We start from the raw sequence: 27,765 nt of genomic DNA, 5'->3' as shown, positions 1-27,765 counted from the left end.
CACACATCGTTTGTCACTTCCATTTAAAGTACAAATGTCTACACATCATGAAAGCCTTTCTCCAGGGCCCACATATGTGCTGGAATCCCCTTCACAGACCTTTATCTGCTCTTGGGCTGGACCTGGCCTCTGTCCAGGGACATCAGGCTGGAATAGGGATAAGGGTGGAGATTGACGTTGCTGCAGGTGAGAGAAAGGCCCCCCGCGGAGAAGAGCAGGAGCACTCTGGCTGGTGAGACAATAGGGAGGAGGCAGCAGGAGGTGCAGGCGGGCGCTGCCCAGGACAGCAGGGTGGAGAGGGGCACTGAGAGGAGTGGAGACCCTGGGGGGCAACATGCAATGAAGCCTGGGGGGCCCAGCCGGCAGCACCCTTGTTAGAGCCAGTGAGCTGGGCCTTCAGGTTGGGGATGCACAGGGCAGAAGTGGAAGGGCCACCGGGCTCAGGACAGGGTCCCAAGATCCCTGTCCCACATCTTCAGGCACAGTAAGCAGGTCACCAAAACGATGCACATGTAAGGCGGCCCGAGACGATCTTGTTTAGGGTACGGGTGGCTGTGGGGTCTGCCTCTCAGTGGGTGAGGCACCAGAGCCCCGGGAGGCTGCCACCCGCCTGCCTTGGGAGGGAGCCTTGAGGCCATCCAAGGCCCTGGTGGTGGGGGTGGGGCATCAGACGCAAGCAGGAAGTAAAGGTTCTGGGGCCAGGGCGCTCTCCGTGGTGCTGATCTTGGCTGGCAGGCATGGTCCTGTTGCCGCCAGGGCATCCGCTCACCAGGGGACAGCAGAGCGGGGCCTCTGTGCTCTGCCCATCGCAGATGGTGGCCACGTAGCTCCAGGTCTGGTCCCTCAGGCTCCGCTGGCCTGCGGGTCTCGGGGGCTCGGGCCGTGGCCTCCTTCGGTCCTCCACAGCCTCTTCCTTCAAGAGCCGACTCACAATCTCCTGCTTCCTGCGCTTCTGCTCCTCCTCGAAGGCGCTGCAGGGAATGCTGTCTGGGCTGAGAGCCAGACGCCCCCGACCCGAGAGGCTGGGCCCACTGGGCTCCAGGGGAGCAGATGAGGAGGCCCAAGGGCGGCCGGGCCAGAGACCTGGGGCGCCAACCTTGGGCTCTCGTGTCCCTGCTCTCCTAGTCCCCAGACTTCTGCGGCCTGGCTGAGGCTCAGACCAGGGCAGCCTTGGGTGGGAGGGTGCTGCTCCCCACTTGTCCCTCCCACGTGCCAGGACTGAGAGCCTCAGATGCCAAGGAGCTTCTCCCCCATCCCGGGACCCCTGCAGGTGGGGCAATGGTATGACTAGGGGACACTCCCTAGCAGCAGGACCAGGAAGCCACAGCTGGGCAGATGCTAACAGTGACCACGACGGGCGGGGCTAGGAAGCCAGAGAGGGGAAGGGACGGGCCTCCAGCAGGGAGAGGAGACACAGAGCCTAGTGTGCAATGCTGGGCTAGGTGGGAGAGCTGTGAACTCGCTCTAGCATCTTGGGAAGCCCTCCAGAGGACCCTTTTCTCTCAGGGTGGGCGCAGCCTAGGACCTGTGAATGGGGACCTTGAAGGCCCAGGGGTTCTGGGGGATGATGGGGTGCAGCATGGATTGAGGCACCACTGAGCACCTGAGACCAGAAAGTGAGCCCAGGCTACCCTTGCCTTCTGGGAGGGAGGAGAGGGCTAGTGGGGGGCTGGGCATGCAGAGACAAAGGAGTGAGCCACTCGACATAGGGGCATGCCTGGTGGCAGAATCAGGAGGGGCTGTGCTCTGAGGCCCAGGAGAGGTACCTCGCGTGGGGTGGGGGTGGAAGGGAGACGCAGGGCGAGAGGCAGCCTCAGTAGTTGTGGCAGACGTGCCCCCACTACCCTGGGGTGCTCCCAGCATGCTCACCGGTTCTGGGCCTCCAACTCCTGGCGCCGGCGCTGATGGCACAGGTGCTTAAAGGCGTCCCCACCTTGGGCCAGAATTGCCTTCTTCTCCGCCTGGGCCTTCTGTTCTGCCAGCTCTGTCTTGGCCTGGCCCCATGCTTGAAATTTCCGGAGCGTTTCCTTGGGAAAGGAGAACATGGAGGCTCCAGCATCTGCAGGTGTATGCAGGCACACTGGAGCTTTCTATCAGGTGGGTGACCTCACACTGTACCAGAGACACAGGTGGTGAGGACGTCACCACCACTCCCCATGCACCCCCAGCTGCCTCTCCTGAAAATCCTCCAGGGCTTCCCTTGCAGATTCCTTCCCACATCCCTGGCCTAACTGACCCCCAGGCCCCACTTTCCCCAGGAAGGCCTGGGATGCCAGCACACGGTGTGCTGAGCCTGAGAGGCTGTCCAAGGGCAGGCGGGCGCATGCGGTCCCGCCTGGATCCCGGAAGGGCTCCTACCCGGTTGGCGGAGATACTGTTCTTCAGGGCCAGCACCGCGTCCATGCGCCTGCGCATGTGCTCTCGGTTCTCCAGCTCCTCCTTCTGCTCCTGCTCACGGATCCTGAAGGGAGGGCCTGGTCACCACTTGAGCAGCCTCAGGGCTGGGAGGAGCCCCAAGGAAATAGCCAAGTGCAAGCGGGAAGAGAGCTGGGCTGCACATGAGCCGCGAGAAAACGGTGAGATCAATTTCTCTAGATCAGTCCTTGTCTGAAAGCAGCAGCTGTCAGCTCAAAACTGAAAGCACACGATGACATGAGGGTTCAATGATAAAATCAGAGAATTTCAACATAAAGGCAAGTGGCCCACTTTCTCAGGCTTGCCCTTGGCAGGGGTGAGGTGGACACAAGGAGATTGAGGAGAAGGAATGACGCACCTCCCCAACGAGGCCTTCAGGAACCTCAGGGCCTTCCGGTGGTTCTTCTGGGCTTCCTCCACCAGCTTCTGCTGCCGGAGTCCAAGCTCCTTCTGCAGGTGCACGCATCTCCTGCAGGGGTGGTGGGTGGGGAGGATGAGAACATGTGCTGTGGAGAAGGGGGAACAGGAACATGTGCTGTGCAGACCCAGAGGGGACTGAGGGCAAACGCATGAGGGAGGACCCTACACCGTGCCTGGCGGGGGCAGGGAGATGGGGACCCCGCAGGTGTCCATGGGCTTAGATTCCACGGAAGCAGGAGATCCGGCGACAGGTAGAGTGGGAGCTGGAGGAAACCTGTGAAGGTGGGATGGGGGGCAGGGACTCCCCAGGGGTGGGAGGTCAGGCCCCCTGGCCTGTGGCACACTTTGTCCTCCTGCCCTGTGCTCAGAAGGGGCTGCCCCCAGGGAGTGGGCAGTGTCAGGCCTCAGGGAGGATGGGCTGAAGGAGTGGCCAGAGCAGAGAAAATGGCTGGGTGTCCAGGAGGAAGCCACTGTCAGGTCAGGGAGTGAGCATGGCTCCAGCCACTCTGGCCAGGGCTGGGAGGGTGGGCCTGGGCGGGCAGGTGTGGGAGGGGGCAGGCAGGACCCCAGGCCTGGACGCACCGGGCTCGCAGCAGTCTGTTCCGCTCTGCCTTCCCCGAGGCCCCCATCTCCCGGTGCAGCTGCTTGGCTGCCCGCTCCTGAAGGCCTCTCCTGGCGGCTGCAGCCTCCTCTTGGGCCGACTTGCGGGCGTCCTCTAGCTGCCCCTCCTGGACCTCGATCTGCCACAGGGCGCTCCTGGCAGGCGGAGGTGTTCACGTCAGCCAGGGGTGGGAGCCTGGGCTACCCCTCTGTGCTGCAGCCACTCCAGGGATGTGGCACTGCATCTGACCAATGACACTTGGGCCCCTGCCACCGCAGCTCTGCTCTCTGGGTGCAGGGGAGTACAGGCCCCGCCACATGGCGCCCACCCTCTTATCTGCCTCTTACCATGCCCCAGCCCCCATGATACAGGCTCCTCGTGGCAAGGTTTTCTGGGGTTTTACTCACTGATGACGCCTAAGTGCTGGGATCAACCCCTAAGCACTGGGATCAGGGTCTGGCACTCAGCAGGTGCTTGGTGTCAGTGAGTGGCTCTGTCTGAGCTCCCAACCCCCAAGGTCAGGTGTGCCCACAGGGCTCCAGGTGGAATGGGACACATGCCCCCGGAGGATGGCCTTGGGGTCAGCTGACACTTGCTCTGTGGCCCGCCCACCCTCAGCCCAAACTGCGAGTTGGGGGGGCTCGTTGACATCCCTGTGGCCTGGGGTGCCCTTGATTTTGGGCGCACAGACTCCAGCAGCAACACCGAGGGCCCTGAAGGCACATCCCCCCGAGAACAGGTTCAAGGGTGACTTCTGGTTGGTCATAGGCCCAGGGGAGGGCTGCCAGGGGTCCCAGGTGACACCCCTGGTGTGGCTGCCACGGGCACAGGCTTGAACACACTGGCCCAGAGGTGGTGGCCAGCTCAGGGAAGCACCAAGCAGTGGACAGAGCTATTTACCAAGCCTTGGTGCTCACGGAGCAACATCCAAGGAAGAACCAGCAACGAGGCCATGGAGCTGGAAGCTGAAGCTGACGACTGCACCAGAGGGCAGAGGGGCCACTATGCTGTCCAAGACGGACACTGACTGGGCCATGGAACTGGGTGGGCTTCCAGTGGGAGCCAGGAGGGGCCTGGGCGGCCCTGCTCAGCCGTGACGCAAATGGCAGTGGACTCTGCAGCCATGAAGGGAGGTGCCTCGTGGCTGCTGTGTAGGGAGGAGGAGTGGGCGCAAGGCAGTAAGCACTGCAGGGTCCGCACACCTAATGAGGCGGGGTGGGGGGGACACCCATGATCGCTGGGGTCGGTGCTGCTGATGGGTGGGACACACGAGGGGACATCTGATGTGCGTTTTCTTGCATGTAAATTAGACCTTAGCTGATTAGTAAGAAAGTAAGTGGGCATTGGCCACGCCCACATGAGGGGGGCAGGCAGCTGGGCTCCCTGGGTCAGGGCCTGAGGAGCAGGCAGCTGGGCATGGTCAGCAGACTGGCATTTGGTGGGAGGAGAAATGAGTGAAAACACAGAGGAAAATGAGTGAAAACACAGAGGATAATGAGCGGCAAGTTTCTGAAGGTCAGAGAAGAGAAAAGACAGATCAGACAGGAGACGAGGGTGAGCCTCTGAAGGTCAGAGAAGAGACAGAGCAGGTCAGACGGGAGACGAGGGTGAGCCTCTGAAGGTCAGAGGAGAGACGGGACAGGTCAGACGGGAGACGAGGGTGAGCCTCTGCTTTTGTTGGAGCTGGACTTCCAGGCATGAACTCCTGTTTCAGCAGACACACAGAAGAACATGTGCTTCCCAGCTCTGTCTGAGAGACAGCCTGGAGCAGTGAGTCCCCCTGGTACCCACCCTGGATCCCTAAACACCGTTCTCTCTGCAAGAAACCAGGTTCTGGGCACACCTGGCAGGTCCAGAGCTGGGCAACAATAAACAAGCAAGCCTGGAACTTGTTGTTACCCCCAGAAAGTGCTGGAAAAATGACAGAGAGCCAGCTTGAAAGAGGTCCCACTGGCCAAACTGGGGACGATAAAGATGGAGCAGGAACAAGTCACTGAGCAGAAAAGAAATTGGAGAGTCTGCACTGACACAGAGAGACATGAGACGTTGTTCTCTACAGCAGGATGAGAACTCGCACACTTAGAAAGACTCACAGAATTAGAAAACTGCTTGCACGGACCTCCCTGGCGGTCCGGTGGTGAGGACTCTGCTCCCACCCCAGGTGGCCAGGGGGCCACACACACAAAAAGTGAATGAAAATTGCCCTTTGGCAGCCATCATCACAACCGATTCAAGCGAGAAACATCAGTAAATGCAAAACGGGAGCGTGAGAGGGGCGGGGAGGGGCTCTCCAGGCTGACACAGTGCACAAGTTCCAGCAAGTTCCCACAGGAAAAGCGTGGCTGCGCAGAAGGAGCCCTGCAGACCGCGTCTCCATCAAGGGACTGAAATCTCCCCCACCAAGAAAGGGGACCAGTGGCCTTCAGGACTCTTGCTGGGGGGCACCAGGTAGGGGATCCTAGGCCACCGTCCTGAGGAGACATCACACAAAGGCAACTTGGGGGGCCCTTCTGGGGGCGGAATCTTCAGAAATATTGAGGTCAGAAGGCCCTTCCTACTGGAGGCAGGACAACCCTCTGTAACCACCCCAGGTGGGACCCTCTTGCTGTAAAGTGTCACCAGATAATGGAGGGGACACTGGGGATTCTTTGTGCTGTTTTTGCAAGTCTTCTGTAAACTTGAAATTCTTTCAAAAGTTAGAAGCTTTAAAAAACTAAATGGACGATACAGTGATGGACAAAGGCAGGGCCACCAGGGGTGTCCCAGGCTGGTGAGGAGCAGCCCAGATGTTGGCTGGCGCACGGCAGGGCTGCCAGGACAAGCTCCAGGTGGAGTATCTCTCTAGGGGGTGGGGTCTGGGGGGATGCTTGTAGAAAAGGCATAAAGATTTAAAAATCGTTTCAGTTGTTCCATGGGGGCACAAAGAGCAGGAAAAAAGGAAGAAGCAGCTGATTTCACAGTTCCTAAGAATTCAAAGAAACGTGGAGAAAGTGAAAAACACTGAACAAAAAGGGAAGTCTTGGCTACCCTTCCATTTTTAGGCAGCTTGAAAGTCAAGTGCCAAGTGTGGTTCTCTGTCTCCAGGCGCCCGCCCCCAGCCGGCCTGGACTCACTGGCTCTGCTGCAGCACCGCCATCATCTGCGCCTGCAGGTCCCGCTCGTTCTTCAGCTCTGAGCACAGGCGCCTCGACGCTGCCTCCAGGCGGCCCATGGCTGCCCTGGGGACCACAGGGACAGCGGCAATCAGGGCCTTGGGGTTGCCGGCCCCCAGCCAGCCATGCCTTCAACTGATTTTTCACTTGCAGGAGATGAGTGTCAGCTGGGCGGGCAGAAACATGGCCGAAGGCAGGCTTCTGCTGGGCCTACTCTCACTGATCTGACCACGCTGCCTTTACCCGCTCCACTGGCCTCTCTAACAGGATGGGGAGCTGTTCCCTGGTTGCCAGCTCCTCAGAGCAGCAGGCCCAGCCTGGTTTTGGCCCAGGAAGGACCCAGCATACTCATCTGCCAACCAGAAGCATCTCGAGGACAAAAGCCACCGAGAGACCCGCCCTTGGCCAATCCCTCCTTGGCGGGGGTGGTGCGCTTCAAGAAATCCCCTTGAAATTTCTACTTCAAGTGCCTTTGACCCCCAGTCATCTGAGCCCAGTTATGCTCTGATGAATGGGTGGGTGGTGATGGGGTAGGACACACAGATGCACCGCCCCTAAATACCCCCTCTAAGGGCAGAAGCGGGTGGGGTCATCTATATGAGAATGGCCTTTAGTGACACTGACCAGATGGCTCTGGTCTGCAGGCCCGTGACCTGGTGCCATCTGAGGCCCTGCGCTGGATGCTCCCCCCAACCCCTACCTAGCCCACCCTGGTGCTCCTGCTCCAGTGCCGCGTGGCTGCTGTTTCTATCACTCAGGTCCCAGCCTGTGGGTCCCCTTCTCAGGGAGGGCCCCCTGGACACCCGTATCAAAGTGACCTCCCTCCCGGGTCGTGGCCACCTGACTCCTGGTGTCTGCTGCAGCTGTCAGATTCCCACAAGGGCAGGAGATGGGTCCATTCCCTTGCCACCTGGGTGCAGTGGGCACTAGATGCGGGTCACAATTGGGTGGACATGGCTCCTTGCTCACACACTGGCCCCAAGGCCCCACCTCCAACCTCAGACCTACATGTTGTTGGCTGCCCTCTCTGCAGCTATCTCGGCTGCCACACTCTCCTGCTGCTTGACTAGGAGTTCCATCCTCCTGCGGCAGGCACGTAGCTCCCCCCTGGAAGTTGAGCCAGAATCAGGGTGAGTGGTCGTGCGTACCCCAGGCCTCAGTCTCCCTCTCCTTGGATGGGACCAGGCCCGGGGTGGCTGACCTCTCCTCCTCCATCTCACACATTCAGGAGTGAAGTTTCATGTCATCCACACAGCAGTGTTACTGCTGGTTAGATAGGAGTGGAGGGCAGGGAACCCCCACGGCCAGGGCACCCACACAGCCTGGGGCAGGGGACCGGCTGGCCCACTCACCTTGTCTTCTGGATGAAAAGGTCTTTCTCTTCATGCAGCTGGTCCAGGTGGCTCAAGTCCCTGCGCAGCAGGCAGGCCTGCCTTTTCTCCTGAGCAGTCAACCTCTGCTTCTGCTTGTCCTTGCTCTGCTCTATTCCTGGACTTGACGTGGAAAGGACACCTGCTACCCTTGTGTGGGGCCTATGTTCCCCCACCGTACTGTCCAGAATACAGAGGTCCCCTCACCCCGTCCTCACCCAGGTCAGTTACCAGGAGCTTCCCAGGCTGGCCTTCTGCTCAGCCTCCCTGGGGACACAGTCCAGCACAAGCTCTGGGTCCTCCAGCTCCTCTGTGTCTAGACGTCAAGCAAGAGAAAGCAGACGGAGACCCTCAAGCCTGAGGCTCCTGGATAAATCCTGACAGGTGCAGCGATTCTCAAAACGTGGCCCGGTTAACCCTTTCCAGGGGTCGGCACTTCAAAGCTATTTTTGTAACGATAGCAAAACACTACCTGTCTCTTCCGCCCTGAGATCAGTGAGTGTGGCGTGGAGCTGACAGGGTAACAGGCAGGAAGGCCAGGGGTCTCCAAACAGAGGAAATAGACTGCAGTGCCATTTCTTATCTCTCCCTTAAGTGGCAGGAGGAAACAAACTACAAGTGTCAGATTCTTTTTCCTTCTTTATTCAAAATTAAAAGGAGGTTTCTCTTAAGATTCTGTGTTGCCATGGCGACACCTGGTTCCACCTGAACTTAACTTTTCTCAAACCTTGAGCTAACCAATGCGTTTTTCTTATGCAAATGTTTTTCTTAAACTATGTTAATAAAACTATGTATTTGCTTTGGAATTTGCCTTTCTTCAAAATGGTTCCACCTAAGACTAACTTTTTTCCTTTCTCAAACCTTGGGCTGATAATAGCTCAACAAACCAGTATTCATATCAATTGTTTTATGGCTAGGGGAGGACACCCCTCAGGCAGTCCTATCTCAAAAATGCATATTGTGGGAGAGGGGCCTGGTGAAACTCCCTCAGCCTTGAGGTGTCTCTCTTATCTGATTAATACCTTTCTAACAGACATAAAACAGCTCGTTAAAACTTGCAAGGGGGACACTTTCTGCCCCCTTCTGATGTCTACATCTATCTCTTTTATACTTTAATAAAACGGTATTACACAAAAGCTCTGAGTGATCAAGCCTTGTCACTGGGCCCAGATTAAATCCCTCTCCTCCGGAGGCCAAGAATCCTGGCGTCTTTCATGGCTCAGCAACAACCTTTCAGAGTTTTCCAGAGGCCACATGACACAGGATACCACACCAGACTAGTGAGAGGCAGACATCTGCTCTTAGGCCAGGCTCTGCATGTTACACCCAGCAGGTTTATTACTGCTATTTTAAGTGAGTAAATAACATTTTTTTAGCTTTAGTTCTTAATGCAGTAAACATTGAAAGGTATAACTGATGTAAACCAGCGCTCTTTGGGTCTTCAGTAATTTTTTAGGAATATAATGGAGTTTCTTGACAAAAAAGTGTGAGAATTATTGCCTTTGAGAATCACGGCCAATTTCAAGCAAAACACGGCTTAGCTCCAGTCCTTCATTAAAGCTCAGCAAAAATGACTGAAAAGAAGTTCTAAAAGGCATGAATCTACAGTCATGAGACAGGGGTCAGTAGAAGGGAGAAGGCAGCACAGCTTCGGGGCAGGGGCTCTCAGGCATGGAAGTGGGTCCTAGTGGGGCAGGGACATCAGTGTCCTTGTAAAGCTGTCCTGCTGGTGTCCAGCACTAGCCCAAACCAAAGCATGTCTTAGAGGAACTGCAGATCATAGGACTTTTTTTTTAATCCAAAAGTTTCCAGGAAAATAAAACAAGAACAGATCACATTCAGAGGACTGGAGTAAACACAGCACCAGATTCCTCCACAGAGACGCTGGAAACCACAGTCACCATCTTCAAGGTCTCAGCCACATGAACCCTTTCTCCAGTTAAAGACAGAATACTGTAGGCTGCCTTTTCAAGAAAAATGTGAGCTTAAAAAATGTAGCTTCTATGAAAAAAAGGGAATTAAAGGGCCCTGATCAAGCCCACCCTGTGCCTTCTGTGCTGTGAAATGTATGTTCTTTGTGAGGAGACCCTTCTTAATTACCATCTTCCACGAGCGGCTTGTCATCCAAAAGCTTCTTGTCGTCTTCTTCCATCCTGGGGCAAAATCAGCTGCAAAAAGTTTACAAAGTACAGAGATGGATTTAAAAAAACATTAAAAAAACTGGATTTCAAAGAATTAACCATCTGTCTTCTACAAAGACATTAAGAAGATGAAGAGAGGCCACAGAATATGAGAAATTATCTACAGTACACAGATTTGAGGAAGGTCTCACACCCAGAATATAACAGACGTGTAAGGATTAGCGCAGCAGAAAAGACGGTCTACAATCAAAGACGTAAAGGAGGACCTTCAGTGGGGTGGGGTGGGGGCAAAGTAGTGGTGCATCAAGACCCACACCTGGGGGGAACCCCAAATTGAAGGACCATCATAATTGCAGAGGTTCTCCCCAAGGAGGGGGGTCCAAGACCCATATCAGGCTCCCCACCCTGGGGGTTGGCATCAGGAAGACAGGCCCCTGGACATCTGACTTTGAAGGCCAGCATGGACTTCCCTTTGGGAGAGGCAGAGGGCTGTGGGAATAGCAACACTGCTCTTAGAGGACTTGCACAAAGTCCCACACACTCGGGGCCCCAAGCAGAAACAGGAAACGGAGAGGAGCCTGGGCCAGACCCACTGCTGATCTCAGGAAACCTCCTGGAGAGGCTGGAGGTGCGGGCAGCTCACCCTGGGGACAGGGACGCTGCCAGCAGCTGTTCTCGGGGAGCTGGCTCTAACATTAGGGCACAGGGCAGCGAGTGCCATATCACACTCTGCCCTCCGGCTTACCAGTGCTAGGACCCCGCCTGCACACCAGTGAGCTGACACACCAGCTCCAGGACCCCCAGACCCTGCTGCCAGACCCACCACTGGCTTGATACCAATTCTGGAAGCCCTGGGCCCCAGCCCTGCCCTCCAATGGGCAGATGCCAGATCAGAAATACCACAGCCCCATGCCGTGCCATATCAGGACCCAGCTTGCCCACCTGCAGGCCAACATCATCCCAGGATCTGGTCCCACTCGCCTGCAGGCCAACATCAATTTGGGACATCCTAGACCCCTCAGCCCCACCCGCCAGTGGCATGTATACACACACACACACATCTGGGCCTCCTTAGTGGCCCAGGAGGTAAAGAATCTGCCTGCGATACAGGAGACTGAGGTTCAATCCCTGGGTTGGAAAGATCCCCTGGAGAAGAGAATGGCTACCCACTCAGTATTCTTGCCTGGAGAATTCCATGAACGGAGGAGCCTGGTGTGCTAAAGTCAGACACAACTGGGCAACTAACACACATACATACACACTGCTGTATATGAGGCTCATGGTAACCACAAACTAAAAATCTGTAATAGATACACACATACCAAAGAGAAAGGAATCCAAAGGTAACAATAAAGACCATCATCAAATCATAAGAGAGGAGAACAGAAGAAGAAGAAAAGAACAAAATAGAACTAAAAACACAGCCCTCAAACAACTAACTAAATAGCAAGAAGTACGTACCTATCAGTAACTACTTCAAATGCAAATGGACTAAATGCCCTAATTAAAAGACACAGAGTGACTGAATGGGCCCACATATATGCTGCTTCATAGCTCAGCTGGTAAAGAATCTGCCTGCAGTGCAGGAGTCTCCAGTTCAATTCCAAGGTTGGAAAGATCCCCTGGAGAAGGGACAGGCTACCCACTCCAATATTCATGGGCTTCCCTGGTGGCTCAGACAGTAAGGAATCTGCCTGCAATGAGGGAGACCTGGGTTCTGTCCCTGGGTTGGAAAGATCTGGTTTGGGAAGATCCCTGGAGGAGGGTATGGCAACCCATTCCAGTAAAGAGCTTCCCTGGTAACTCAGCTGGTAAAGAAGCCACCTGCAGTGCAGGAGACCCTGGTTCAATTCCTGGGATGGGAAGATCCCCTGGAGAAGGGATAGGCTACCCACTCCAGTATTATTGGGCTACCCTGGTGGCTCAGATGGTAAAGAATCCACCTGCAATGCAGGAAGACCTGGGTTTGATCCTGGGTTGGGAAGATCCCCTGGAGAAGGGAATGATTACCCATTCAAGTATTCTTGCCTGGAGAATTCCATGGACAGAGGAGCCTGGCAGGCTACAGTCCATGGGGCCTCAAAGAGTTAGACACAACTGAGCGACTTTCACTTCACAAGAGACTCACTTCAGATCTAGAGACACATACAGACTTAAAGACATGATGGAAGAAGGTATTCCATGCAAAATGGAAATGAAAAGAAAGCTGAGTTATCAATAGTTATATCAGACAAAGTAGACTTTAAAACAAAGGCTGTTATAAGAAACAAAGAAGAACCCTACATAATGATCGAAGGATCAAGCCAAGAAAAAGATGAACAATTGTAAACAAATACGCACCCAATATAGGAGCCCCTAAAGACATAAAGCAAGTATTAATATTAACAAACACAAAAGGAGAAACTGATAGTAACACTATAATAGTTAATGTAAGGGGGGACTTTAACACCCCACTTACATTAATGGACAGGTCATCCAGAAAGAAAATCAATAAGAAAACACTGACTTAAATGACACATTAGACCAAATGAACTTAATAGATCTATATAGAACATTCCATTCAAAAATAGCAAATAATTTCAAGTGTACATGAAACAGTCTCTAGGACAGATCACAGAATAGGCCACATATCAAGTCTCAACAAATCTAAGAAAATTGAAATCATATCAGGCATCCTTTCTGACCACAAAACTACGTGACTAAAAACCAACTACAAGGAAAAAACCACAGGAAACACAAACACAAGGAGGCTAGACAATACACTACTAAATAACAACCGGATCACTGCCAAAATCAGAGAGGAAATTAAAATTTTCTTCTAGGGACAAACTTGACCTAGGCACAAAGGAAAACAAGCCAACAAAATCCAAAACCTGTGGGATGCAGCAGAAGCAGTTATAGGATGTAAGTTTATAGACATACAGGCTTACCATGGGAAACAAGAGAAATCTCAAATAAACAGCCTAAATATAACCTAAAGCAATTAGAGAAAGAACAAACAAAACCCACTTAGCAGAAGGAAAGAAATCATGAAGATCAGAACAGAAATAAATGAAATAGAGACTTAAATAAACAATAGCAATGAAACTGAGCTGGTTCTCTGAAAAGATAAACAGAATTGATAAATCTTGAGGCCAACTCAACAAGAGAAAAACAGAGAGAGGGCTCAAATCTAGAAATCAGAAGTAAAAAAGAAGTTACAACCAGAAATACACGTCAATGCAACAGGACAGAAAGCCCAGAAATAAACCCACACATTTATGGTTAATTAATCTAAAACAAAGGAGGTAAGAATATACGATGGAGAAAAGACAGTCTCTTCAATAAGTGGTTCTGGAAAAACTGAGCAGTTACATGTAAAATAATGAAATCAGAATTCTCATACCACACACAAAAATAAACTCAAAATGGATTAAAGACCTAAATATAAGACTGGATACTATAAAACTGTTAGAGGAAAATACAGGCAGAATACTCTTTGACACAAATCGCAACATCTTTTTTGAACCATCTCCTAGAGTAATGAAAATAAAAACAAAAATAAACAAATAGGACTTAACTGAACTGTAAAGTTTTTGCACAGCAGAGGAAACCATAAACAAAAAGAAAAGACAGCTCAGAGAATGGGAGAAAATATTTGCAAAGGAAGCAACCAAGGAATTCATCTCCAAAATGTACAAACAGCTCATGAAGCACAATATAAAAAACAAACAACTGGGGAGTGCCCTGCCAGCCCATTGCTTAGGACTCTGTGCTTCCACTGCAGGGGGCATGGGTTCAATCTCTAGTCACTTGGTCAGGGAAGTAAGATCCCACACACTTGCAGCATGGCCAAAACAACGTACACACACACACAAAATCCCACAAACAAACCCAATAAAAAAATGGGCAGACCTAAATAGACGTTTCTCCAAAGAAGAAATACAGATGGTCAACAAACACATGAAAAGATGCTCAACATCATTGATTATTAGAGAAATGAAAATCAAAAACTATATGAGGTATCACCGCACACCAGTAAAAATCAGTTCAGTTCAGTTGCTCGCTTAGTCGTGTCCAGCTCTTTGCGACCCCATGAACTACAGCACCCCAGGCCTCCATGTCCATCACCAACTCCCGGAGTTCACTCAAACTCACGTCCATCGAGTCAGTGATGCCATCCAGCCATCTCATCCTCTGTCATCCCCTTCTCCTCCTGACCCCAATCCCTCCCAGCATCAGAGTCTTTCCCAATGAGTCAACTCTTTGCATGAGGTAGCCAAAGTACTGGAGTTTCAGCTTCAACATCAGTCCTTCCAATGAACACCCAGGACTGATCTCCTTCAGAATGGACTGGTTGGATCTCCTTGCAGTCCAAGGGACTCTTAAGAGTCTTCTCCAACACCACAGTTCAAAAGCATCAATTCTTCGGCGCTCAGCCTTCTTCACAGTCCAACTCTCACATCCATACATGACCACTGGAAAAACCATAGTCTTGACGAGACGGACCTTTGTTGGCAAAGTAATGTCTCTGCTTTTCAATATGCTATCTAGGTTGGTCATAACTTTTCTTCCAAGGAGTAAGTGTCTTTTAATTTCATGGCTGCAGTCACCATCTGCAGTGATTTTGGAGCCCAGAAAAATAAAGTCTGACACTGTTTCCCCATCTATTTCCCATGAAGTGATGGGACCAGATGCCATGATCTTCGTTTTCTGAATGTTGAGTTTTAAGCCAACTTTTTCACTCTCCTCTTTCACCTTCATCAAGAGGCTTTTTATTTTTAGTTCCTCTTCACTTTCTGCCATAAGGGTGGTGTCATCTGCATATCTGAGGTTATTGATATTTCTCCCAGCAATCTTGACTCCAGCTTGTGCTTCTTCCAGCCCAGCATTTCTCATGATGTACTCTGCATATAAGTTAAATAAGCAGGGTGACAATATACAGCTTTGATGTACTCCTTTTCCTATTTGGAACCAGTCTGTTGTTCCATGTCCAGTTCTAACTGTTGTTTCCTGACCTGCATACAAATTTCTCAACCGGTAAGAATGGCCATCCTCAAAAAGCATACGAATGATAAATGCTAGAGAGGGTGTGGAGAAAAGGGAACCCTCCTGCACTGTTGATGGAAATGTAAATTGGTACAGTCACTATGAAGAATAGTATGGAAGTTCCATAAAAACTGAAAATAGGGCTACCATGTGATCTAGCAATCCCACTGGTGGGCATCTATCTAGAGGAAACCATAATTTGAAGATACATACATCCCAGTGTTCATAGCAGCACTATTTACAATAGCCAAGACATAGAAGCAACCTACGGGCCATTGACAGATGAATGGAAAAAGAAGTTGTGAGATATATATATATATATATATATATATATATGATCATATATATACAACTGGCATCATAGAAATACAAAGCACCATAAGAGATTTCCACAAAAAGCTATTTTAAAAAATACTGTCAACAAACAGAACTCCAGGAGCAGATGGCTTCACAGGTGAATTCTACCAAACATTAAGAAGAAGAGTTAACACTTATCCTTCTCAAACCATTCCAAGAAAATATAACTCAACCATTAAAAAAAGAATGAAATCATGCCATTTGCAGTGAGATGGACCTAGAGACTTCCATTCTGAGTAAAGTGAGTCAGAAAAAGATGAATATCATATGATCTCACTCATATGTGGCATCTAAAAAAACACAATACAAATGAAATTATTTACAAAACAGAAACAGACTCACAGACTTTGAAAACAAACTTATGGTTACCAAAGGGGAGACATGGCGGGAAGAGATAAAGTAGGAGTTTAGAATTAACATACACACAATAATATATGTAAAATAGATGATTAACAAGGATCTGCTATATAGCACAGGGAACTATACTCAGTATTCTGTAAAAAATTATATGGGAAAAGAATCTGAAAGAGAATGGATATATGTACATCTGAATCACTTTGCTTTACAACCTGAAACTATACTTCAACATAAAAATTAGGGGACTTCCCTGGTGGTCCAGTGGCTAAGAATCTGACTTTCAATGCAAGGAATGTGGGTTCAGTCTCTGGTCAGGGAACCAGGATCCCACACACTGCGGGGCAACTAAGCCTGAGCATCCCAGCTATAGCGCCCACATGCTGGACTCCATGCACCACAACTAGAGTGAAGCCTGTGCGCCACCACGAAGAGCCTGTGCGCTGCAACTAAGACCTGACGCAGCCAAAAGTGAATAAGTAAACGAATAATTTTAAAAATTGTAAAATAAAAAGAATAAATTAAAAAATGTTACAACTGGCATCACAGAAATACAAAGCACCGTAAGAGATTTCCTCAAAAAGCTATTTAAAAAATACTGTCAACAAACAGAACTCCAGGAGCAGATGGCTTCACAGGTGAATTCTACCAAACATTAAAGAGAAGAGTTAACACTTATCCTTCTCAAACCATTCCAAGAAAATGCAGAGGAAGGAATGCTTCTGAACTCATTCTATGAGGCCAGCATCACCCTAATACTAAAACCAGACAAAGATATTGCACACAAAAAATTACAGGTCAGTATCACTGATGAATATAGATGCAAAAATCCTCAACAAAATACCAGCAATCTGAATCCAATAATATGTTAAAAGGATCACATACCACAATCAAGTGGGATTTATCCCAGGGATGCAAGGATGTTTCAGTATCCACAAATCAATGAATGTGAATACTCATTAAAAGGACTGATGCTGAAACTGAAGCTCCAATACTTTAGCCATCTGGTGTGAAGGAGCGGACTCACTGGAAAAGACCCAGATGCTGGCCAAGATTGAAGGCAAAAGGAGAAGGGGGTAGCAGAGGATGAGATGGTTAAATAGCTTCACTGACTCAATGGACATGAATTTGAGCAAACTCTGGGACATAGTGAAGGATAGGGAAGCTTGGTGTGCTACATACAGTCCATGGGGTTGCAGAGTTGGACGTGACTTAGCGACTGAACAACAACACAGTCAAAGGCTTTAGTGTAGTCAATGAAGCAGATGTAGATATCTTTCTGGAATTCCCTTGCTTTCTCTATAAGCCAACGAATGTTGGTAATTTGATCTCTGATTTCTTTGTCTTTTTAAGCCCAGTTTGTACATCTGGTAGTTCTCAGTTCATATACTGCTGAAGCCTAGCTTGATGGATTTTGAGCATTACCTTGTTAGCATGTGAAATCAGTGCAGTTGTACGGTAGTTTGAACATTCTTTGGCATTGCTCTTTTTTGGGATTGGAATGAAAACTAACCTCTTTCAGTCCTGTGACGACTGCTGAGTTTTCCAAATTAGGTGACATTTTGAGTGCAGCATTTTAACAAAATCATCTTTTAGGATTTTAAATAACTCAGCTGGAATTCCCATTACCTCCACCAGTTTTGTTCATAGTAAAGCTTCCTAAGGGCCAATTGAATTAACACTCCAGGATGTCTAGTTCTAGGTGAGTGATCACACCATCATGGTTATCTGGATCATTAAGATCTTTTTTGTATAGTTCTTCTGTGTATTATTGCCAATTCTTCTTAATCTCTTCTGCTTCTGTTAAGTCCTTGCCATTTCTGTCCTTTATTGTGCCCATCCTTGCATGAAAGGTTCTCTTGATAACTCCAGTTTTCTTGAAAAGATCTCTAGCCTTTCCTGTTCTACTGTTTTCCTCTATTTCTTTGAATTGTTGTTCATTGAAGAAGGCTTTCTTATCTCTCCTTGCTATTCTTTGGAACTCTGAATTCAGATGGGTAAATCTTTCCCTTTCTCTATCGCCTTTCGCTTCTCTTGTTTTCTCAGCAATTTGTAAGGCCTTGCAGACAACCACTTTGCCTTCTTGAACTTCTATTTTTTTAGGATGTTCTTGGTCACTGCCTCCTGTACAATGTTACAAACTTCTGTCCATAGTTCTTCAGGCACTGTGTCTACCAGATCTAATCCCTTGAATCTGTTTGTCACCTCCACTGTATGACCATAAGCGATTTGATTTAGGTTATACCCGAATGGTCTCGGAAAAGGCAATGGCACCCCACTCCAGTACTCTTGCCTGGAAAATCCATGGATGGAGGAGCCTGGTAGGCTGCAGTCCATGGGGTCGCTAAGAGTCGGACACGACTGAGCGACTTCCCTTTCACTTTCATGCATTGGAGAAGGAAATGGCAACCCACTCCAGTGTTCTTGCCTAGAGAGTCCCAGGGACGGGGGAGCCTGATGGGCTGCCATCTCCGGGGTCGCACAGAGTCGGACAGTACTGAAGTGACTTAGCAGTAGCAGTAGCATACCTGAATGGTCTAATGGTTTTCCCTACTTACTGCAATATAAGTCTGGATTTTGCAATAAGGAGCTCATGAGCTGAGCCACAGTCAGCTCCAGGTCTTGTTTTCCCTGACTATACAGAGCTTCTCCATCTTCGGCTGCAAAAAATATAATCAATCTGATTTTGGTATTGACCATCTGGTAATGTCCATGTGTAGAGACATTTCTTGCATTGTTGGAAAGGGTGTTTGCTATGACTAGTGTGTTCTCTTGACAGAACTTGTTAGCCTTTGCCCTGCTTCATTGTGTACTCCAAGGCCAAATTTGCCTGTTACTCCAGGTATCTCTTGACTTCCTACTTTGCATTCTGGTCCCCTATGATGAAAAGAACATCTGGGGAGGAACAAGATGGCGGAGGAGTAGGTGGTTGTGGAGTACATCTCTCTCCGTGGATACATCAGGAATACACCTTCAGACACAGAAGTGCCCGCAGAACACCAGCTGAGAGTGGACAGGAGTACCTGACCAATAAAAAAGAATATATAGAACCATGCAAAACTTGGTAGGAGGAAGGAACTAGGGGGAGGGGAAACAGGAGTGTTAGTAGGACTAGACCTGCCCTCGGCAGGTGGGATAACTGAAGAAAGGATCCAATCCCCACATCCGGGCAACTGTCTGAGTCAGAGGAGAAACATTTACTAAGGCTGAGAGTGAAACAGCTGATCTGTGACAGCGTCAATGGAAAGAGAATCAGACAGTCCTTGCCGCAGCCATACATACCCCAGACAGGGGGGCAGGTCCCCTAGAAGGTGCAGTGCCTGGGAGCTGGAGCGTAGGGATTGTGGAGCAATCCCAAGGTGAGGGCTGTTGTTGACTGCAGAGAGATGGGCCAAGGGGACATGAGGGAGGAGATTGTGGTGGGAAATGCCTTTGGAGGAAAGCCAGGCAGCCATGGAAGCAAGGTGATACTGCTGAGTCATGTTTAGGGGGTGGAGCCATCACCCTAGCCTTTCTCCCCACAGGCCAGCAAAGGCAGCTGAACAATAGAGAGGCTGTCTATTTGTCTGACACACCAAACTACAGAGTAGGACCCCACACAGGGTGCCCCTTTAAGTGCCTGATGCGTGGAACAACAGAGATTTGGACCTCAGGCAAGGGATCCCTCTAAATGCCTGAATGGGTGGGGCTACAGAGAAAGACTAGGCAAAGAGGCCTTCTGATCACCAGCTACCAGATGCCCAAAAAAAAGACTCTGATAGGGCTGTAACTCCTGCAGCTGAGGCAGTCTGTGTCCCTGCACACTTGGCGTGCCAGGACCCCTGCAACCCAAGCAGTTGTGCCACCTTCACGCTCAACCCTCACTGGGGCAGAGCTGCCACAGGCAAAAAAGTCTTGCATCTATGCATGTGGGGCCGCTTGGGTTGTGTCCAACTCTTTGCAATCCTGTGGCCTGCTAGGCTTCTCTGTTAGTGGGGTTCTCCAGGTAAGAATACTGGAGTGTATTGTCCAATACTGGTTGCCATACCCTTCTAGAGCACTATATTTCCTGATGCCCTAGCTGCTAACTCCCCTGAGTGCCTGGTGCTGGCAGAACCCCTGTGACCCAAGCAGCCACACCACCTCCACACCTGGCCTTCACAGGGTCAAACCCAAGTCCTCCAGGGCACCCTCACTAGCAAACCCCAGTGGATGACCCACATTCAGAGGTAGAAATAAAACCACAATTGAAACCCAGGGGCACTGTGGCTAAGGAAGAAGACCCAAAACCTTTCCACCAGCTGTACAAGCTTCAGATTAAATCCACACAATCAACTAGGCAGACTTTGTTTCTATTGAATATATGAAAGGACATTGAAAGCTCCCATAAAAGAAAACACACTAGTTCTGGGATAGCTGTGGACACTGGAGGCAAGAACACACAGGAGTAGGACCATGTTAAAGTCTGAGATGCCCCACAGAAGATCCAGAGACCAGCACAGTGTTGGAGGGCATCCCAGGAAGGCGAGGTGGACTGTGACTCCCAGTGAAAGAAAGGAAGCTGACAGCAGAGACTCAAGTAAAACATTTATTATTCTTATATTTTGACTTGTTCCATAGTTTCTTTTGGATTTTTTATCTTTTTTTTTCTTTTTTTTTATCTTCTGTTATAGTTGTCAATTTTATTAGCACTATGAAATCTAATTAAGCTTTTGAGTTTTTTTTTCAGTCACACTTTTTATTGCTGTTATAAACCTCTGCCTCTAAGTTGGCCTTTAACTATGGAGTTCTATGGAGTTCTATAGTTTTCCTTTTCTATTTAATTTAATTAAAAAAAATTTAAACCAATTATTATTTTTTCTACATTCAGTCCTTTGTTTGCTTTTCCTACTGTTCTTTTCCCCTTGAAGTTAATCTTTAATATATATAAATATTCTTTATCTACCTCTATTTAACTTTGCATTTCTATTCTTTCTTTTCTTTTTTTTCTCACCATATCTGTTAGTTTTGTTTTCATTGCCTTATTCCCCAGTTGGCACCTTGCTTTAGTTTTGCTTTCCAGCTTGTGCTTTAGTTAAGTTTTGCTCTTAACTGGTGGATATCATTTTTGGTTTCCTTTGTTCACCTGGTCAACTACTGTACCTGTTGGACTGTGTTTATTTTGCTTATGGGTGTATATGTATACACGCATATTTCATTATTTTAATTCTTATTTGCCTGATTTTGTAACTGCCATTTATCTGGGGTTCACCTTTGGTTTCTCATTTATGGGTATTTGTTTTAATCCCATTTAACACCATAACAAACCACCTGTGGAATCTCCGTTTCTGGTCAGAGATCAAGCCCTGAGCCTCTGGAGTGGGAGCATTGACTCCAAGACCCTAGACTACCAGAGAACTAACCCTAGGGATTATCAAATAGTGAGAACTCTCACAAAGGAAACCACTTGAATACAAGACCTGGCATCACCCAACCATCATCCTGTGCAGGACACCTCATCCAAACAACAGACAAGACAAAAATACAAACTCAGTCATCAGCATACAGATTACCACCTCACTCAGCCCTGCCCATCAGAGGAAAAAAAAACAGCACAAGCCTCACCCTACACAAAGCTCACACAAACCACTGGGCCAACCTTCAGTTCAGTTCAGTTCAGTCGCTCAGTCGTGTCCAACTCTGTGCGACCCCATGAATCGCAGCATGCCAGGCCTCCCTGTCCATCACCAACTCCCGGAGTTCACCCAGACTCACGTCCATCGAGTCAGTGATGCCATCCAGCCATCTCATCCTCTGTCGTCCCTTCTCCTCCTGCCCCCAATCCCTCCCAGCATCAGAGTCTTTTCCAATGAGTCAACTCTTCGCATGAGGTGGCCAAAGTACTGGAATTTCAGCTTTAGCATCATTTCTTCCAAAGAGATCCCAGGGCTGATCTCCATGGTTAGGAGGGCAGAAACCAAAAGGAAGAAATCTTGAAGCCTGGGAAAAGGAGACCTCAAACACAATAAGTTAAAAAAAACAACGAAAAGGCACAGAAATACTGAAGAAATAAACTAGAAACACACAAGCCCAAGTAAATGAAGAGGAAATAGGCAAATTACCTGAAAAAGAATTCAGAATAATTATAGTAGAAATGATCAAAAACCTTGAAAATAGAATGGAGAAAGTACAAGAATCAATTAACAAAGACCTAGAAGAATGAAAGAATAAACATACAAACAACACAATAACTGAAATTAAAAATACTCTAGAAGGAATCAATAGCAGAATATCTGAAGCAGAAGAATGGATCAGTGAGCTGGAACCCAGAAATAAACCCTTGCACCTATGGGTACCTTATTTATGACAAAGGAGGCGAGAATATACAATGCGGAAAAGACAGCCTCTTCAATAAATGGTGCTGGGAAAACTGGACAGCTACATGTAAAAGAATGAAATTGGAACACTTCCTAACACCATACACAAAGATAAACTCAAAATGGATTAAAGACCTAAATGTAAGACCAGAATCTATAAAACTCTTAGAGGAAAACATAAGCAAACACTTGCTGACACAAAACAAAGCAAGATCCTCTATGACCCACCTCCCAGAGTAATGGAAATAAAAACAAAAGTAAACAAGTGGGACCTGATTAAACTTAAAAGCTTTTGCACATCAAAGGAAACTACAAACAAGGTGAAAAGACAACTCTCAGAATGGGAGATGGTAATAGCAAAGGAAACAACTGACAAAGGATTAATTTCCAAAATATATAAGAAGCTCATACAACTCAATATCAGAAAAACAAACAACCCAATCAAAAAGTGGGAGAAAGACCTAAACAGACATTTCTCCAAAGAAGACCTACAGATGGCTAATAAACACATGAAAAGATGCTCAATATCACTCATTATGCTGCTGCTAAGTCACTTCAGTCGTGTCTGACTCTGTGCAACCCCATAGACGACAGCCCACCAGGCTCCCCTGTCCCTGGGATTCTCCAGGCAAGAACACTGGAGTGGGTTGCCATTTCCTTCTCCAATGCATGAAAGTGAAAAGTGAAAGTGAAGTCGCTCAGTCATGTCTGACTCTTCGTGACCCCATGGACTGCAGCCCACCAGGCTCCTCTGTCCATGGGATTTTCCAGGCAAGAGTACTAGAGTCGGGTGCCATTGCCTTCTCCGACTCATTATGAGAGAAATGCAAATCAAAACCACAATGAGATATCACCTCACACTGGTGAGAATGGTCATCATTAAAAAGTCTACAAACAACAAATGCTGGAGAGCGTGTGGAAAAAAATAAACCCTCTTGCACTGTTGGTGGGAATGTAAATTGATACAGCCACTATGGAAGACGGTATGGAGATTCTTAAAAAACTAGTAATAAAAGCACCATATGACTCAGCAATCCCACTCCTAGGCATATACCCTGAGGAAACCAAAATTAAAAAAGACACATGTACCCCAGTGTTCACTGCAACACTATTTACAATAGCTAGAACATGGAAGCAACCTAGATGTCCAGCAACAGATGAATGGATAAAGAATTTTTGGTACATATACACAATGGAATATTATTCAATCATAAAAAGAAATGCATTTGAGTCAGTTCTAATGAGGTGGATGAACCTAGAGCCTATTACATAGAGTCAAGTAAGTCAGAAAGAGAAAGATAAATATCGTATACTGATACATATATATGGAATCTAAAAAGATGGTACCAAAGAATTTATTTTCAGGGCAGCAGTGGAGAAACAGACATAGAGAACAGACTTATAGACATGGGGAAAGGGGAGGAGAGGGTGTGATGTATGGAGAGAGTGACATGGAAACTTACATAACCATATGTAAAAGAGATAGCCAATGGGAATTTGTTCTATGTCTCAGGGAACTCAAACAGGGGCACTGCATCAACCTAGAAGGGTGAGATGGGGAGGAACATAGGAGGGAGGTTCAACAGGAAGGGGACATATGTATACCTATGGCTGATTCATGTTGAGGTTTGACAGAAAACCAAAATTCTGTAAAGCAATTATCCTTCAGTTAAAAATTATATAAATTAAAAAATAAATTACTTTTTTATCACACACACACACAAAAGAACATCTGTTTTTGGTGTTAGTTCAAGAAGGTCTGGTAATTAGTTCTTCATAGAAGTGGTCAACTTGAGCTTCTTCTGCATAGGTAATTGGAGCATAGACTTGGATTACTATGATGTTGAATGGTTTGCCTTGGAAATGAAGTGAGATCATTCTGTTGTTTTTGAGAATGTACCCAAATACAAAACAGTGTTTTGGACACTTTTTTTTTTTTTTTTTTTGTAACTAAAGAGGGCTACTCCATTTCTCCTAAGGGATTCTGGTCCACAGTAGGAGATATAATGGTCATCTGAATTAAATTCACCCATTCCCATCCATTTTAGTTCACTGATTCCTAAGATGCTGATGTTCACCCTTGCCATCTCCTGCTTGACCATGTCCAACTTACCTTGATTTATGGACCTAACACTCCAGGTTCCTATGCAATGTTGTTTTTTACAGCATCAGACTTTACTTTCACTATCAGACACATCTGCAACTGAGCATCACTGCCACTTGGCGCAGCTGCTTCATTCTTTCTGGAGCTATTAGAAATTGTCCTCTACTCTTTCCCACTGCATATTGGATATTTTCCAGCCTGGGCGGGGGCCATCTTTTGGTGTTATATCTTTTTACCTTCTCATAGTGCTAATGGGGTTCTCACAGCAAGAATACTGAAGTGGTTTGCACTCCCTCCTCCAGTAGACCACGTTTTGTCAGAAGTCTTCACTATGACCACTGGGCCTCCTGGGAAGCCCAATCAGACAAGAAAAAGAAATAAAAGGAATACAAATCGGAGATGAAGAAGTAAAACTGTCACTATTTGCAGATGACATGATACTATACACAGAAAACCCTAAAAACCCACCAAAAAATTACTGGAACTCATCAATGAATTCAGTAAAGTTGCAGGATACAAAATTAATACACAGAAACCTGTTGCATTTTTATACACCAACAAACTATCAGAAAGAGAAATGAAGAAACAATCCCATTTACAATCACACCAAAAAAAGACTAAAACACCCAGGACTAACTCTAACTAAGGAAGTAAAACACCTGTAATCAGAAAATAATGAGACACTGAAAAAAGAAATTAAAGATGACACAAAAAGATGCAAAGACATACCATGCTCATGGATTGGAAGAATATTGTTAAAATGACCATACTACCCAAGGCAATCTACAGATTCAGTGCAATCCCTATCAAAATACGAATGGTATTTTTCACAGAACTAGAATAAAGAATTTTAAAATTTGTATGGCAACTCAAAGACCCCAAATAGCCCAAACAATCTTGAGAAAGAATGAAGCTAGAGGAATCATGCTCCCTGGTTTCAAACCGTACTCCAAATCCCCAGTAATCAAAACAGTATGATACTGGTACAAAAAAAGACATAGAGTGATGGGATAGAGAGTCCAGAAAAGAAGCACCCTTACATGGCAATTAATCTGCAAAAAAGGAGGCAAGAATATACAATGATGGAAAGACAGCCTCTTCAACAAATGATTTTTGGAAAACTGAACAGCTACATGCAAAAGATTCAAACTGAACTACTCTCCTGTATTATATACAAAAATAAACTCAAAATGGATGAAAGGCTCAAATATAAGACCTGAAGCCATACAACTTGTAAAAGAACGCATAGGCAATAAGTTCTTTGACAACAGACTTAGTGATATTTTTCAGATTTGTCTCCGCAGGCAAGGGAAACAAAAGCAAAACTAAACAGATGAGACTATTGAACTAAAAAGCTTTTGTATAGTGAAGGACACTATGAACAAAACAAAAGGCCATCTACTGAATGGAAGAAGATATTTTCACACAATATTTCCGATAAGGGGTTAATATTCAAAGTATACACAAATTTATACAACTCAACATCAACTGAACAACCTGATTAAAAAATGGGCAGAGGATCTGAATACACATTTTTCTGAAGAAGACATACAAATGTCAGCAGAATGTGGAGAGAAGGGAACCCTGTTGCACTGTTCTTGGGAATGTAAATTGATGCAGTCACTGTGGAGAACAGTATGGAAATTACTGAAAAAACTTAAAATAGAACTACCATAAGAACCAGCAATTTCACTCCTGGGTATTTATTAAGGAAAAAAAAAAAAAAACCTAAACACATAGAAAAGACATATGCACCCTTTTCTTTCATTGTAGTATCATTTACAATAGCCAAGATATGTAAGTAAGGTTAAGTGCCGATAAACAGGTGAGAGGATAAAGTAGGTGTAGTATATATACATAACGGAATATTACTCAGCCATTTAAAAGAATGAAATATTATAATTTGCAACAATATGGGTGGACCTGGAGGGAATTACGCTAAGTGAAATAAATCAGAAAGAGGAAGACAAACACTAAAATTTCACTTATATGTGGAACCTAAAAAACAAAACAAATGAACAAACAGTGCAAAACAGAAACAGAGTCATGGATACAGAGAACAAACACCATGGATACACCCCGGGGTGGCCGGGGTCGGGGGTGAGGGGGAGACAAATACGTGAGCGAGATTGGAAGGCACAGACTTCCTGTGGCAAAACAAAGGAGTCCCAGGGATGGGATGCACAGTGTGGGGAACAGAGCAGCCACTACACAGTATCTTTGTGTGGCGACCTACCATGTGATCATTTTGAAATGTATAGAGATATAAATTATTATGTCGTGTAATAGGAACTAACACAAGTAGGTCAGTTATACTTCAAAAACAAACAAATTCATGGAAAAAGGTGTCAGATTTGTGGTTACCAGAGGCAGGAGATCGGGGAAAGGGGAACTGGATGAAGATGGGCAAAAGGTACAAACTCCCAGGAACAGCAGTGGTCCCCAAGCAGTGGGCCATGAACTGCTACCCATCCATGGCCTGTTAGGAACCAGGCTGCACACCAGAAGGTGAGTGGTGGAAGAGTAAAATAAGCCTCATCTGTGTTGACAGCCACTCCCCATCGCTTGCATCCCTCCTGTCCATGGAAAAATCATCTTCCCCAAAACTAGTCCACGGTGCCAAAAAGGTTAGGGACTGCTGAGTTATAAGACAGGTAAGCACCAATAATGTAATTTACAGCATGATAAATATAATTAATGCTGCTGTACATTATATATGAAAGTTGTTAAGAGAGTAGATCCTGAGTTATCACAAGAAAAATAGTATTTTCTATTTCTTTAATTTCGTATCTACATGAGATATGGATGTTCACAAAATATATCATTATCATCATTTTATGACATATGTAAATCAAATCATTATACTGTGTACCTTAAGCTTACACGTGCTGTATTTCAATTATATTCCAATAAAGAAAGTGAAAGTGAAGTCGCTCAGTCGTGTCTGACTCTTTGAAATACAAAACTATAAATTCACCTATTTTTTGAAAATAAGAAATAAATTTCTAAATAACCCATGGACCAAAGAAAAAAATCATAATAGAAATTTTAAAATGCTTTGAACTGAGTTATAATGAAAATGCTCTTGCCTGGAAAATCCCATGGACGGAGGAGTCTGGTAGGCTGCAGTCCATGGGGTCGCTAAGAGTCAGACACGACTGGGTGACTTCACTTTCACTTTTCACTTTCATGCATTGGAGAAGGAAATGGCAACCCATTCCAGTGTTCTTGCCTGGAGAATCCTAGGGATGGTGGAGCCTGGTGGGCTGCCATCCATGGGGTCGCACAGAGTCGGACACGACTGAAGCGACTTAGCAGCAGCAGCAGCAGCAGAAACCAGGTCAGTTCACCACAGGAACAGATTAGAGAAGAGAAGTACATGACCAGCTCAGTCCATGCAGAAAATGGCATTGAGGAGAGTGCACATCCCACACACGCTTCTTAAAAACTTAGCAAATTTGCATTAGAAATGAACTTCTTTAACGTGG

At 47.2% G+C, this 27,765-nt stretch overlaps 1 protein-coding gene across 13 annotated transcripts in view; it reads right to left on the bottom strand.

The window, feature by feature from the left end:
- The window catches only part of CFAP74 (cilia and flagella associated protein 74), an 89,747-nt gene that overhangs the window by 48,065 nt on the left and 13,917 nt on the right, over nucleotides 1–27,765 (bottom strand). For 12 of the 13 annotated variants that reach the window (XR_011560859.1, XR_011560860.1, XR_011560862.1 and 9 more), the window contains exons 2-12: nucleotides 10,059–10,126; nucleotides 8,190–8,274; nucleotides 7,941–8,081; nucleotides 7,597–7,695; nucleotides 6,550–6,654; nucleotides 3,418–3,591; nucleotides 2,774–2,884; nucleotides 2,359–2,461; nucleotides 1,870–2,027; nucleotides 770–971; nucleotides 100–147 (exon numbers count right to left, since the gene is read on the bottom strand). Coding sequence is in view for 8 of the 13 variants with exons in the window: in XM_070768360.1 (XP_070624461.1) it covers nucleotides 100–147; nucleotides 770–971; nucleotides 1,870–2,027; nucleotides 2,359–2,461; nucleotides 2,774–2,884; nucleotides 3,418–3,591; nucleotides 6,550–6,654; nucleotides 7,597–7,695; nucleotides 7,941–8,081; nucleotides 8,190–8,274; nucleotides 10,059–10,110 (1,278 nt within the window). In the remaining 5 variants the exon portion in view is untranslated. The remainder of the gene's footprint in view (nucleotides 1–99; nucleotides 148–769; nucleotides 972–1,869; nucleotides 2,028–2,358; nucleotides 2,462–2,773; nucleotides 2,885–3,417; nucleotides 3,592–6,549; nucleotides 6,655–7,596; nucleotides 7,696–7,940; nucleotides 8,082–8,189; nucleotides 8,275–10,058; nucleotides 10,127–27,765) is intronic. The other variant, XM_070768364.1, reaches the window with a different exon arrangement.

This window comes from Bos indicus, chromosome 16 (genome assembly GCF_029378745.1).
Source record: "Bos indicus isolate NIAB-ARS_2022 breed Sahiwal x Tharparkar chromosome 16, NIAB-ARS_B.indTharparkar_mat_pri_1.0, whole genome shotgun sequence".
Lineage (NCBI taxonomy): Eukaryota > Metazoa > Chordata > Mammalia > Artiodactyla > Bovidae > Bos > Bos indicus.
The sequence above is the reverse complement of the archived record's forward strand: the minus strand, read 5'-3'. Positions and strand labels throughout refer to the sequence as shown.